The sequence below is a fragment of the Fusarium proliferatum genome, assembly GCF_900067095.1.
Source record: "Fusarium proliferatum ET1 genome assembly, contig: FPRO_scaffold008, whole genome shotgun sequence".
Lineage (NCBI taxonomy): Eukaryota > Fungi > Ascomycota > Sordariomycetes > Hypocreales > Nectriaceae > Fusarium > Fusarium proliferatum.
The window spans coordinates 680,855-695,369 of NW_022194797.1; the positions used below are offsets into that span (position 1 = coordinate 680,855).

General features: G+C 48.0%; 5 protein-coding genes across 5 annotated transcripts; 2 read left to right on the forward strand and 3 right to left on the reverse strand.

Moving 5' to 3' along the window:
* Positions 1–375: 375 nt before the first annotated feature.
* Positions 376–2,921, forward strand: FPRO_13944 (uncharacterized protein; the record flags this gene model as incomplete). Its single annotated transcript, XM_031218916.1, has 5 exons — positions 376–613; positions 667–1,181; positions 1,228–2,119; positions 2,167–2,335; positions 2,387–2,921. The coding sequence occupies 5 exons, from the start codon at positions 376–378 to the stop codon at positions 2,919–2,921; spliced, it is 2,349 nt and encodes a 782-aa protein (XP_031084726.1).
* A 573-nt stretch (positions 2,922–3,494) lies between these two features.
* Positions 3,495–3,917, reverse strand: FPRO_13945 (uncharacterized protein; the record flags this gene model as incomplete). The annotated part of the gene is made up of 3 exons (XM_031218917.1): positions 3,495–3,520; positions 3,578–3,671; positions 3,726–3,917. The coding sequence occupies 3 exons, from the start codon at positions 3,915–3,917 to the stop codon at positions 3,495–3,497; spliced, it is 312 nt and encodes a 103-aa protein (XP_031084727.1).
* Positions 3,918–4,779: 862 nt separating this feature from the next.
* On the forward strand, positions 4,780–5,777 carry FPRO_13946 (uncharacterized protein; the record flags this gene model as incomplete). Its single annotated transcript, XM_031218918.1, has 4 exons — positions 4,780–5,020; positions 5,101–5,229; positions 5,289–5,410; positions 5,481–5,777. The coding sequence occupies 4 exons, from the start codon at positions 4,780–4,782 to the stop codon at positions 5,775–5,777; spliced, it is 789 nt and encodes a 262-aa protein (XP_031084728.1).
* A 1,472-nt stretch (positions 5,778–7,249) lies between these two features.
* On the reverse strand, positions 7,250–8,869 carry FPRO_13947 (uncharacterized protein; the record flags this gene model as incomplete). The annotated part of the gene is made up of 1 exon (XM_031218919.1): positions 7,250–8,869. The coding sequence occupies one exon, from the start codon at positions 8,867–8,869 to the stop codon at positions 7,250–7,252; it is 1,620 nt and encodes a 539-aa protein (XP_031084729.1).
* Positions 8,870–10,522: 1,653 nt separating this feature from the next.
* On the reverse strand, positions 10,523–12,579 carry FPRO_13948 (putative extracellular elastinolytic metalloproteinase precursor; the record flags this gene model as incomplete). The annotated part of the gene is made up of 4 exons (XM_031218920.1): positions 10,523–10,706; positions 10,760–11,725; positions 11,779–12,164; positions 12,217–12,579. The coding sequence occupies 4 exons, from the start codon at positions 12,577–12,579 to the stop codon at positions 10,523–10,525; spliced, it is 1,899 nt and encodes a 632-aa protein (XP_031084730.1).
* Between the last annotated feature and the right edge of the window lie 1,936 nt (positions 12,580–14,515).

Here is a 14,515-nt window from a genome sequence, read left to right on the forward strand (position 1 = left end):
CTTGGTTGATATTGAATGGGGCGAGTCGCAGTGTCGTATGTCTTGCAGTCGATATCAGATACGAAATGAGTCCGGGCTGGGCCAACCGAAACCGCAAATAACATCGGGAACAAGAGAGGAACTTTTGGCAGCTTGGGTCCTTTTGAAAAGTTCCTGTGCCATTGTGTTGGGTATTGCCGTCCTATCCAGTATGATAGCGTGCCGAAAACCCGGAATGCCTTTGATGGTCTAGCACGACTGTAGCATTGGTGATGATCATCTTGGTGTTTTAGATATCTGAGTACAAAACATGTTGCATCGCCCTGCCAAGAGCTTGGGTTTCATCGACATCCTTTCTTCTCCATGTGTATGTTTTAATTCCTTTGTTAAGCTACAATGAGTATCTCTGAGAAGGAGACCAAACCGGAGAGCCCTTCTTCCAAGGCGGATATCTATCCTGCTGATGAGAAGAGGGGTCTTCCTCAGGATGACAAGAATGTTCATGACATTGAGATCATGTCGTCTGATAAGGTGAAGCAGCCGCTTGAGACTGCTGAGGATATCGTCACACATGTTATTCAGGTCGATGATGACCCTACCATGAACCCATGGACGATTCGCATGTTTGCCGTTGGTTAGTATATTACCTTACTTACAATTAAGATGTAATGTGCTGATGGGTGATAGGTATTGGACTGTCGGCCTTTGGTGCTGTCCTCCAAGAAATCATGTACTTCAAGCCCCAAGTCGTCTACGTCTCCGTCATGTTCTTGACCGTCCTCGCTGAAACGCTCGGTACCGGTCTCGCGCACATTATCCCACGCTGGGGCCGCATCGGTCGTCTTCTCAACCCCGGCCCCTGGAATCGAAAGGAACATACCGCCGCTGTCCTCATGGCATCAGCCGCTTCAGTCTCAGCCTTGTCTACCGAGGCCTTGACTGTCCAGAAGCTCTGGTATGGCGGATACCCCTCCGTGGCAGCCGGTATCTTCGTCACTCTGTCGTCTCAGCTTATCGGATATGGTGTCGCTGGTATGATGAGAAGTGTTCTGTTGTACCCTACCAAGATGTTGTACCCTGCCAACCTTCCCATCACAACTGTCATGGAGACTCTGCATAAGCCCAAGTCAGAGACCAGGAAGAGATTCCAAGTCTTCTGGATTGTCTTTGTTGCCATCTTCTGCTGGGAGTGGTTCCCCGAGGTAAGTCCACCGACGCAAGCTCACCAAGTCATGCTGACAATAGTAGTACATCTTCCCTCTCCTCTCCGCTGTCTCCGTCTTCTGCCTCGCCGACCGTCACAACCCCGTCTTCACAAACCTCTTCGGCGGCTCCCAAGGTAACGAGGGAATGGGCTTCTTGAGCATCTGCTTCGATTGGAACTACATCGCTGGCTTCGGCTCACCCCTGTGGATGCCCCTTCAGACACTCTTCAACAGTTATCTCGGCTACATCGGTGGTATCGCCCTGTCAATGGGTCTCTACTACGGAAACTACTGGCGCGCAAAGGACTTCCCCTTCATGGCACAGCTTCTCTACGATGGAGCTTCCAACACGACCACTCATATTCCTTACAACGAGACTTCCATCATGAACCCCGATTTCACTGTCAACAACGATCTCGTCGACCAGCAGGGTCTTCCTTACTTGACTGCTACCTACATCAACTATCTCATCACCTCCAACGCTGGTCTCACTGCCACAATTGTGCATATGCTTCTCTGGAACTATGCCGAGGTCAGCCTGGGGTGGAACTGGATCACACTCGCCAAGTTGAAGCAGCTTCTCCGTCCTGAATCATACAAGTTCTGGAAGCAGACCGGTACTCGCTCCGAGGAAGAGAAGCAAAAGCTCCGCGACGACCCTACCATCGATCCTCATTACAAGCTGATGCTCGACTACGATGAGGTTCCCAACAGTTGGTACTTCGTTATCCTCCTCTGTAGCATCGTCATTGGATTGTCTTGCTTGTATGCCATGAAGTCGACTCTCCCGTGGTGGGGTTTTATCTTGGCCATCCTCTTCCTCATAGTCATAATGGTTTTCTTCGGAGCCCAATATGCCATCACTGGATTCGGTTTCAACCTCCAGCCCATCTTCCAGATGTTGGCTGGCTACATGTTCCCTGGTCGCCCTCTTGGTGAGTAACCCCATCATCTGTACTGCCTTCGATACTGACCCTCTTAGCCAACATGTACTTCACTTCGTACACCTATAACGCTTTCAGCCAGGGAACCCTCCTCCTTCGTGACCTGAAGCTCGCCCAGCAGAACAAGCTCTCTCCCAAGGCCACTTTCACTACTCAGGTCATTGGCTGTGTCCTTGGTGCTCTTCTCAACTATGTCATGATGATTAGGTAAGAGTCTACGAACCATGGATTTTGACATTTGAAGCTAACTCGGTGTAGCATTGTTGACAACCAGGCTACCATCCTCATGTCAGCCGAAGGTACCAACGTCTGGAGTGGAGCGCAGGTGCAGCAGTTCAACACCCTGGCTATCGCCTGGTCCATCGCCCCCAAGATGTTCTCCATCGGTGCCCGCTACGAATGGGTCACCATCGCCTATCTCATCGGATTTGCTGCTCCTCTCCCCTTCTATTTCGCCCACAAGTTCTTCCCCCACATCCGAATCTTCTCGTACCTTAACATCCCCATCATTCTCTGGTACCTTGGTTACCTTTTCGTTGGACTCAACGCCTCGATCACCAGCTACTTCATCCTCGGTGCCTTCGGTCAGTTCTACCTCCGACGATACCGCCCTGAGTGGTTCGTGAAGTGGAACTACCTCATTTCTGCCGCTCTCGATGGTGGTACCCAGGTCATGGTTTTCATTGCGACTTTTGCTGTCTTCGGTGGCTCTGGAAAGTCGGTTCCCTTCCCAGCGTGGGCTGGGAACAAGGTTAATAACTATGACTACTGCGCCTTCAATGAGAACAGCTAAGTAGGGTTCGGGATTTAGTATACAGGGGCTGTAGAGCCTTCGATGTATAGAATAGGCAATACAAAATTCAATATCATAACCAGCTTTTCTACGTGGTATACATTGCCGTGTTTATTATCTACCTATTTGGCGAATCGTTATAACGCTATTTCCACGTGGATCTCCAGGACAGTAGCCTCTAGCTGTTGGCACCGAGACATGAGAAAACAAACCGTTCGAACAGCGCCATCACCAGAGCTTACTAGACTGACTGGACTGGTTCATACTGCCACATCACACTGACAATCGTCTGATCCTTCTATGTAGCGGGTCGCACAGGCCTTTAGTCCCCACGCGCCACACCAGACCAGACAATATAGTGGTTGATTATCTACCTTTGTGCTGATGCTGCTCATGACAAAGCGCTCTTCCATTCTCGTTCAAAGCTTGAAACCCGTAACAATACATAAGGGGGTAGTAAGAGTGGAAAGACAATGTGTCTTTTTCTTTTCCTATAATGATACTTATAGCTGCAGTCCTCAACTCAGACATAGATAACAAGATTGTCTCATATCAGGAAGCTAACATCCCCCCCTAAGACTTGTCGACAACCAACCAACCTGCCCTACCAGGCTCTGCGACATCATCACTTCGACGTCTGTCTTCGACCAGCCAACCTGCCCTACCAGGCTCTGCGACATCATCACTTCGACGTCTGTCCTCGACCAACCATCCTGCTCTGCCTGGCTCTGCAGTGTCCTCAGCGCGAGCCTTAACTTATTAGCAATTGTGATGAATATCTATTGATCGATAGTGGATAACTACCTCGATAACGCCTGGGGAACGGCTTCCCAGTGGAGAACCTAAGACTTGGGCTGCCAAAGCAATAAGAGTAAGGCTGTTGGTGATTTTCATCTTGGGGATATCGGCGAAAGGTTTCAACGTTAACTGATAAGAAGCTTGGGTGGTGAAATTGTTGTAGCAAGACTGGATTATGATGTATGAAGTGCTGGACATTGTTGGCTACTTATACTTCTCGCCAGCTGACCCAGTTTGATAGTTACGGGAGGTACAAGGAGCATATTCAAAGCCTACCAACACGATAACTCGCCAACCAATGCATCATATCTTTGCCGGGCGGCCGACCTCGCAGTTCCATTACGGTTAGTTGATTGAGATATGATACCTCCCTAGCAGAAGTTCTCAAAACGTGCCGCCGCTATGGAACAGGCGGATAGTTAGAGAAACAAAAGGACCTCCTAAGCGAGGTCATCTTATGGCAGTCAATCACCGGGCACTTATGAAGAAGGGTAAATCGATGCCCTTGAAAGAGACTGAAACGCAAGACAAGATTTCAACTGACCTTCCTAAAATGGATTAATCATTGATGTAGGCCATGTATGAGGTTGTAACGTCCTATAAAGCAATTGCTTTACAAAGCCTAGTAAGACAAAAATATAGAGTTTTGCACAGATATTTCCATAGAACATTTTGCACAAACCGTGCTTTCGCTTACCAAAGGACCAATTGACCTTGATAATGCTATATTATTAAAGCATCTCGATTCTGTGAAATATCGGCATTGTGTATCCTTTTTTCGAGGCGTTTCCAGCTGGCAGAGTTTCGGCTATTCGGCGTATTTTGTCAACCAACCAAGTAAGGCGCTATGTGAACATCCTCAACCAACATGCATATAACGGCTACACGGCCCATTGTGTCAACCAACATACATTCCTTACGGCTGTTCGGCTCGTACGCGAGCTACATTGTACTTAGGATAGTTGATAAATTCCGCATGGCATAACCGATCCTCCCTCGATTACCTGGACAATGAGCCCGTTCCCGAGATCTTTCTCAAGCTCAACTTCAAGCTGTCATCATGAGTCTGTCCAAAGTCGGTGACTGTGGCCTAGTTAATGATGCTCGCAGTAGCGAGGAAGAACTATTCTTACCCAAATTGGGCAATGGAATTCAAATCAGAAAGAATCACGGAAGCCTCTATTGCCTTATCTATTTATGTATTCTTTTAATTATTTCTTTGTTGTGCTTGAGCACATATTTGGCCCTGTCTCTCAAAGAGTCGTATCACAGTGATGTTGTGTTCAAAGATCACGTTTACTGTAAGTTTACACAATCCAGGGACCTCTTTCTTCAGATGAAGTTTTGGAGAGGATTCTGAATACCGAGAAAACATTTGCAGCCCCCGTCGAGGAACTTGTGCACTACAAGAACTTAGTATTTACCACCGGCTTCGGCTCTGAGAGAACGCCTTACCAAGGACCGCCCACCCCCGAGCGAGATGCTTTGTGGGATGACTTGTATCTGAACTGTGAGTCGAGTTTTGACTTCTCGTTATATCAATGTCAACTAACATGTTTCTTCCCCAAGTTGGCATCAGCCGAATTCCTCGCGACTCGGCTGCTAAGTTGATGAATAAGACACTTCCAATACCCGGCGAGCCAGGCCAATATGTCATTGAATTAAATGTTTTCCATCAACTACATTGCTTGGTAAGGCTACACAAAGACATCGATGAGTTCGATGATCCCCCCCACACGACGGAGCTCTGACACAGCCTAGAATATGATCCGCAAGAGGCTTTATATCGAAGACGGCAAATACGATCCCAACCATAAATTAACTGGGATCGAACATCTTGAGCATTGTTATGATGCTTTACGACAGAGTCTTATGTGCTCTGCTGATATTACTCCACTTCCATGGGTCTGGAGTGACAAGGCACAAGAAGCGAAGGAGGTTGCTCGAGTCATGCATACGTGCCGTGACTTTGACATTCTAAGGAATTGGGCTAGAGAACATGCCGTTCATCATTTTGATAAGAAGACACATGCACAGGACGACCTTAGCAACCATTAGTAAATGGATACCACTTAAATACATTTCGCAAATACGAGGTCTGAGACCTGCAATGTAAAAGAAGTTGAGAGACAATCTTGAAAACCCCATAGTCCTAAGTCAGTCAATGGGGGTTGGTAATTGGACGAACGCCTGGTTGGAAGTCGGCAATAAAGCTCATTGCCACTTTTGCTGTATTGAGTGGACCTTCCCAGGTGGGGTAATGGCCAAGGAGAGGCCATATAATTGCAGTACCATATTTGTAGCATTTGAAAATACGGTAGTGAATAAATGACTTTTATTTTTGAAATCTCTGGCCTCATCTTACCGTGTTCACTGCTATAGTCCGATCCTAAGCCTGGAATTTGCTTGACTGATGTTTGCATCATGTAAGGTATCAGAATAAACTCATCAAAGGCTATCCTAGAGATATCCTAAGCTTATACTAAGTTACCTAAGTCCTACTATCATTTAGGATAGTGAACTGCAGTGAGGGACTGAATCAACGCACAGAACTCAGTTTCCTTGCACTATTACGCGCGACCTACCTCACCTTTCTCTCACACCGAAAACTCGCATCTTGGAACATCTATAACACATCCGTACTTGACTTTGATGGGTCGGCCACGACGCGTATATTCTTTGAACATGATAAAAACCTACAGACTTTTTCCATCTTATGAAGAAAATTATCTGTAAAACGACCAGGAATCACGCCGGAAGCAAGAAGGAAGATTAAATGACAGCTAAAAGAGGTGCCAGAAGTCTGTAGAATGTACCACGAAACTGAACTCTGATAAAGAAAAGTATGCCTTGCATATCAACTTTGAAGGACTTATTGGTCCCAAGAAGACCGAAGCCCCAGTTACTTGTGTATATAAAGACGAATGTCCCACTTTGCCAAAATAGCAGACAGACGTGTCAAGTTCGACCTGGGCGATTTGGTCAGCCCTGGCGCAAAGGTAGTCAATCCAGCATTAAGGTTGAGTAATTCGGTTACTAATCTAACTAATGGAATAGAAGCCGCTGATCTTATGATCCATGCGATACATATGCCACAATCACTATATCTGTCAGACCACTAAGCTTGCCGGACGCATATGTTATACTTTGGTATCATAAGTAGCCCAGCAGACAGAAATTATTGCCACAAATTTAATGGTGGTACAAACTTGAGACTTAATCAGAGAAACGATATGAGAGAGATGTCGGTCTGCATTTTTGTAAAGCTACTGATATAACATCTTCCCAATCTCCCAGACCACGAGCTATTACCAAAAGCTTACCATCCTCCGTCTGTCAACCCCTATGTGCTGCTTCGCGGGCCTCAAGCACAGCCATCTGTTACTTAATCCGATATCTATCTCACTCTTAATCGGACTCCTCATCAGACTACAAGTCATTCTCGTCAAGACTAAGGCCTATCTCCGCCAGACCTTGGTCCCTGACCAGCCTCCTTCGCAGTATGGCAGACCGAGTTTTCCATATCCGCTTCAAGCGCCTCTACTTATATCTCTTGCCTTTTGGGCAGGATCGACTCGGGACCGAAGTCGAGTCTTGGTAGCAGCGTTTGTGATTGCCATAGTGACAGACGAAGATTCTCGCCGCTTGGCTACGCTCTGTGCCCTCAGAGTCTGGTTGTCTATCTCTTGATCTCGGCAAGCAAACAGCCGGTCTGTATGTTGCTTGATTAGGGCAGCTGTTTTCTGGTGAGCCTTTGGCAGGCTTAAAGCCGCGGTCTCGATGGCCCGGATTGATCGACGGGCTGTATCGGTCTCTACGTTAAGGATCTCTTGGCTTGTGTTGTCGCGCACCTCTACCTGCGAGAGGATAGGGGCCTCAAGCAATCTCAAGTCGAGGTTAAAGTCTTCTGACCTTGCCCATCGGTAGAGAACATTGCGGCGAGCCTTGGTGATAAGCGGGAAAATCTCTTCTGTGACCTCCTTCTCGATCGTTGGCCCAAGAATATCCTTCGTGCTCTCGGGGTCCATCAGTTTATCCAGCCAATGGGAATTTCGTCGGTCCCATTCTTTTGCTATGATTACCTTTGTAGTCGGCGCAGATGGGATAGTCGGTCGGAATGGATACGGCTGCATGAAACCGGCTGGAACTTGTTCGATGTCGGTGCCGTTTGCTGGGTATGGCTCGGGAATGGCTTCAGGGACCTTCTTGCCGGTTTTGGTCTGTGCCTTGCTAGGCTTGAGAACAGGCAGATCGACTGGCAGTGGTTCCTGTGCGCCTCTTCGTCCAAGCATGAGGAGCTGGCCTCGAGATCCCTTGTCCCAAGAGATCGTTTCGCCCAGCTCGATTGCCGGCCGCAAGTGGTTAAAGACATGGAAGTCACCGATGATGGTGATTCCCCGTCCATTTGGCTCCCCGTAGACCTCGGGTCTTAAGTCGATCGCCGCAATCAGACAGAGGATCAAGTCGGGCGCCATCGTCAGGACGTAGTGAGGGTACCGCGCACTTGCAGCGCGAAGGAGATCTGCCTCTGTATTGATACGCTTCTGCGCTCCCCAGGCAGAGAATACATTCGCCTGAAAGAAGTTTGTGCTGCTGATGTACTTAACAGCCATTTTGAAGACGACTGGGTATTTTTCTGAACTAAGGCCGACTGTTTGAAAAGCGTAGTGTATCATGAGCTTGAAGGCTCTGAGTGGCACTTCCTTCTTTGATGTGCCTTCCTGAAGTTCGGTCTTCTGCTTGACCGATGTCTTTGTCGCTGTGTTATGATTTGGCTTTGGACCTTTGCTGATAATACGGTCCGTATCCCCGACGTGGATATTAGCAGGTATGTCCCCATCCTTCAACATCCCAGCTTCGTCTTCACCCAATTCCTCTTCGAGCTCATCTGTAGGAAGGTTGATGTTGCTGGAACCCGTGGCTTTGAGTTTTCCATCGGTTGTTCTTTTCTGAGGTCTTGGTAGGTGCCTCTCGTCGTCGGTCAGTTGTTTCTCATTATCCAAGTACTCGGATTCGTCGCTTCGTGAGTCGTTATCGGAAGTGATTTCAATTAGTTCGGACCGACTTCTCTTGACGGTATCGGCCTTGAGGTGCTTGGAATTGCTCCCCAGTCTTGTAGGTGGCTTCTTCCGTTTCTTATTGTCTGTCATCTTTGATAGTTGCGTCTTCGTCGACTGTGTAGAGTTTGCCAGACCCGGGGAAGGCTGAACTGTTGAGGGTTTCGTTTCTTGATCTGTACTGGAGCCAAGAGCTCCGGTCGGCTTGGGACTTTTTAAAGAAGAGCAATGGGATAAAGAAGGGTTGTGAGACACTGAGGGAACAGCAGACTTGTCGTCCGGGCCGGGAAGATTGTGAAAGGCAGTTGCTTGGGTTGTATCGGGCTCGAGGTTCAGTCTGTTGTGGGGGGTCCTCTTGTTCGTCTAGTTAGTTATTAAAGACAGATTTTCATTAATGGGAGTAACAGTATGTTATACTTTCTGTTGAGTTGTTTGTCGGCGAAGCTGGACTGTTATTGTTTGTATTATTTGGGCCCGTATGTATGGGCGCTGGGGTCCTGCTGCTTGGCTCTGAGGTCTGATCTTGCTGCTGCGATCCAGCCGTCGCACCGAGGCCGCAGAACTTCAAAAAGTCTGTCAACTGTTTCGCTTTGGTCTGTATAGTATGTAGATGAAGTCTTACTATATTGTGACAAGCTGCGCGTGGTGGGCGACCGATCCAAGTCATGTACTGATGTGTTGTCGATGTTGCGGGAGGCGGGTTTTCGGTGTTGAGAGAAAGTGGGTCACCGAATGCGATCTAGCAGCAACCAGAATAACGTCTCCTAAATTACCGTTTGTTCTCGCGTCGCTCAACCTTGCCGGTGGAGGAGTTCAAGTCGACTTTTCCGTAGATTCTGGCAGATAAATGCCACAAGACATCAACAGATAGATAGGGCAAAGATTAATATTGCCTAGCATCTGCCACAGCTCTTTGCAGTGGCAAAGACAGATCTCAGCATGGTTTCGCAGGCACCAACCTCTTCCACAACACCGCAGGCCAGATCAGATAAGTATCGATGCTATGTTTCCGGTATCCATCCATCGGTCCGGGCAAGTGGTATAGAACTCATACGCAGACAACATCGCGACAGTCCCGTTCGCTATTAACTTTCTCAAAAAGACGCACCTCCCTGTTACACTGGCCAAAATCGCGGATTACTACCGACAGTATTAGTCCCTTGACATTGAAAGCCAGCAGATGGATTAGGAAGCTTTGGATCTACGTTATACAAAACTAATTGCAGATTGCCGTCGGTTAACATTGACCCGTTGCGAGTTGCCTGCGTCAAGCAAGAGGAGGATGGATCTGATCCTCAGCCCTGATCAGCTTAATTACCTTAAGGAAGAATGGATCTCTGGCAAATCATACCCAGGAGGCAGCGAGAAGATACCACAGCGCCGCTATCCCACCGAAGTAACGTCAAGAACCCGCGACGGAAGATAGGTGGGACGGACTTGTGAATATGATGAGTTTAGGACGACTTGAGGACAACTTTTGAAAGTTTGCAGAAGTATTATCATAATTTATTATATTTTAGGAGACGTCAAGACCCACTTTCTATTCAAATCACCTGATCGCAAATGCAAGCATGGAAAGAAAGCAGAGTCAGTTTCATGTACTTGTAATTGAAGCCGACATCAACATACGAGACTATATACAACACAACTATATATATACCAGAAAGACACAGACATCATCTCAATCTCTGACTCATCACTCGTCATTCATTCATCCACTCATCGCCCTGCTACTGAGATCTCCCCTTAACATCCAGATGGGAGAGCGAAGCTCTCAGTTCGGCTGGAAGCACTGTACTTGGCACCAGTTCCAAGACCACGCTTGGCAAAGCCCTTCCAGATCTCGCACTTGTTAGCTCCCTTGGTAAGAGCGGTGTCGGCGTCGATGATGGCGTCGCGAGCCTGAACCATGTTGGGGTTGCAGGGTTGCCTATCAAAAGTGTTAGCAAAATATCATATCTTAGAGGTCTAGGGAATACTTACAGACTCATTCCGTCCACTACAAGCTTCATGATTAAATATCTACCGTCGGTAGGAACGCCGTTGCTGAATTTGGGCTCATCCGCATCACTGTTCCCGTGCTTGTCGATGAGGTTCCACATAACCTCATACAGGACAGTAGCCCAGTAAGTACCAATAGCATGGACTCCACTGAGACTGTTGACACTCTTGTAAGTGTAGGGGTTAGTGGTAAGACTGGTGCTGTAGGGATAAGCGCGGATGCCGGCTGCGTTGTTGTAGACCCAGTCACCCATGACCTTGTTGCTAGAGCGGGTATCCTTGGATGTGGTGTGGATAGCAGTAGCCATAAAGTCACCCCAGCCTTCACCCATACCACCAGACTCACCACCGGGAAGACAGCCTGAGTTAGCAGGGCCACCAGTGAGACGGTTGGAGAGACCGTGAGTGTACTCGTGGATGACAACACCAGCGTCGAAACTGCAGTCGCGCTGGGGTGTGCTGTAGGTCCAGAGGTACATTCGCATGCGACCGGGCTGACCGTCAGCAGGAGTAGCGAAGTTGGCGTTGTTGGTACCACTTCCGTCCTGGGCGTTGAGGATAACAAAATCGTTTCCTACGCCACCCTGACCATTGTTGTTGGTCTGGAAGTTACCAGCCTTCTCAGTAAAGCCAAGAAGGTAAAGAAGATCGTGGTACTTGTTGGCAGTGTAGAAAAGCTGGGCGATGGAAGCATCGCGGTAGGTGGTGGGTGTAGTGGTGCTGGTGGAGTAGTCATACTCGAACTTCAGCGAAGAGCTATCAGGACGGTAGTTGTTCAAGTAGGTAGAGCCTCCACTGGGATTAACTTGGGCAATTCCGTTGTTTCCGCGAGTGGTGGTGTAGTTGTTTGAGCCGTCGCTGAGCCAGGTGAACTCGGAGGCCTCGAGGTTCCACGGGTTTGTAACAGTGGTTCGAGATCCCTTGGAAGGGTCGTTAACACCCCAGGGACTACGATAAAATGGTCAGCTCTTTCTAAATCATGAATCAACCGGAATACGTACTAGACCTTGTATGTAGCCTCGTTGACATAGTCAACAACACCGACGACCTCATCAGTCTTGGCAGCGTTAACATAAGTCAACAGCCAGTTATCAACAATATCAGTCTCAACTCTCCATGTGAGCTTGAGCTGATTGTTCTCATCAACAAGGTAGGTGAGCTTAGCCTCAGGCTTGCTGACAGTGCCCTTGGTACCGGAGAAAGTGTAGTGGTTCTTGCTCTTCTTCTCAGCCTTAGCCTTCTCAGCCTCAACAGGGAGAGAGAGGACATCGACAGTGTCCTTCAGAGCGTCAACGGGGTCCTTCTCATCGCGCTTGGTGAGAGGTCCGGGAATCTTGCCGTCGTAGAAGCTGTTTCCGTAGGAGAAGACCTCTCCATCAGCGCCAATCTGTATCCGTGTCAGCACATCCACAATTCCCGGATCTTTTGAGAATACCCACGTTGACGTTGAAATCGGCATTGTCGATATCAATACCGTTGACCGTCTGGCGAAAATTTACATGGCCAATTCCATTGGAACCAATGTAGTGATCATTGACCATACGGAAAGTAGCCTTGGGGAACGTCGACTTGACCAAGTCCTTGGCAGTCTCGGTATAGTCAGCTCGCTTAGTGATGAGCTTGGCACTGACATCATCAGGAACCTCGTCCTGAGGAACGTACTCGGCCATGGGAGGAAGCTTGAAAGCTTCCAGGTCGAGGCCACGCTTGCTCAGTGGCGAAGGGTTAGGAGCCCTTCTGCTGGGATGAGCACCAGCGAGGCTGGAGAGGCCGATGAGGAGGAGAGAGTCAGAGAAACGCATCTTGATGAGTTGCACTGCAGTGAAGTGCTGAGTTGATGATGATGTTCGTGAGGTTTAGATAGACAAGCTTGAAGGATCTATTATATACTTCTACAATCTACAATACTATGCTTCCAGTCATCCAAGCTTCTATCCAGCTTCCCAATTCAACTGGGACTTTTGTATATCTTGGCCTAGAATATCTAGAAGCTCATAACTATCCACTGCCCTATTCTGGGATATAAGCGCTGCAAGAAGGGTCTTTTGTCCAGGCACTATCTCGCAAGCACTACAGTCATGCGACATTGCTATCTGGGGTCACTTGTTCCTGGCCATCAGTCCCGCTAAGGGTTAGCACGTCATATCGCAAAATCTCGGCGGCAGCGAGATAGGAAGGTCTTCTCGGACAAACAACAGCCGAGGGAATAAACGGCTCGGGACGAACCATCGTAGATTTGCACTTTGGGGAAAAGGTGCGGAGTGAATAGCCTGATTGAGATGTATGCGCCGAAGACTAGTGATTAGTCGCTATTGCAAGCTTAAGAGTAAGGTTAAGCATGATAAACCTTCTTAGCACATCGTCGGAGCATTTAGGACGCTAGAAACGAAGTGGTGCAGTCGTAGATATGATCACACTAGCATAGGGAATGAATGGGCTGCGCACGGCAGACACTATCTAGCTTCACAACACCACTATCCAAGCAATCATACCCCAAAAGGAAGTCCATAGTCCAGACCACTACACCGCAATATACTCTGATCTGCAAGATAAAGACGCCAGACTATTTCTGCACTCTGCAAGCGCCTTGACGGCCCCTGCGTCTTCTTGGCAAAGGTTCTTTTTGACGAACGACATCCGTGTGATCTACCACGACATCCCTGCACATCTGGGGACCTTCCATGTTGGGCCATGTCTCCCGGCAATACCACCCTCAACGCGGAGACGGTGGACCAATCAACTATCACTCCGCTGTTTATGACTTGCAGGAGAGATGATTGTTATCAGTGGTAAAGAGGGGTAGTCGGGGACCTGCGAGATTTATTAAGGCTCGCTCGGTATGTGAACTGCCTTTTACATGCTGTGCTATGATGTTCTGATTGATATCATGCCGCTTTTTATATGGAAGGTAGTATTGCTTGTTAAGTGAATGCATCACGCGTCTATTTGCGAGTCAGTGACACGATGTTGTATCTTGCAGATACGAAGCGGCCTCATTATCAGCCTTGCTTGGTACCATGGTGATAGGGGCCCAACAATTTCGTCGCCTCTATCTTTCATGGACATGAGTCTTGGGCACTGATGAGTTTTCATTGAGGTCATCATACGAGAGACAAGAGCCCTAGGTTTCTTGATAAAAACTTGTTGAGCATCCCCTCGTCGGATGGCATGAGGGACAGCTCCAAGTGACCTGCCAATCTTGTCAAACTTCGAGACTGCTACTAGCCAAGGCTTCCCCACGCCTTGGCTTTTCAGGTCAGAATGGTCTGTGGGTTCGTATTACCCAGTAGTGACTCGGCATAGATCAATGTATTATTGAAGGATGTGTCAAGTGCACAGGGTAGTCTACAATGGAGTAGCAAATGACTATTCAAATCACATGTGAGAACTTCATCCTGTATGTTGATTCCATGCCATGATATCATCTTTTCATCTTGCAACTTTGATATCACAAACGCTGTCAGGGTTATTCTCCGGTTCGCTGAGGAACGCTCTAACTAATGGTATCACGAAAGAATGATTCCATAGTCATCATAATTTCTTCTTGGTTACTGGAAACGGTTTGATCTAGTATTATACGCTACGCGCATGACATGTTGTTGACCCTTTCATCTCAAAGTGTGAAGACTAAGTCTACATAACCCATAGAGGACCTAAGTAAAGTCTGTCTTCTGCACATTGGAATCATCACAGCCACAAAGGATGAGGACATCCTGTTTTGAAAGCTGTAGAAGGGCT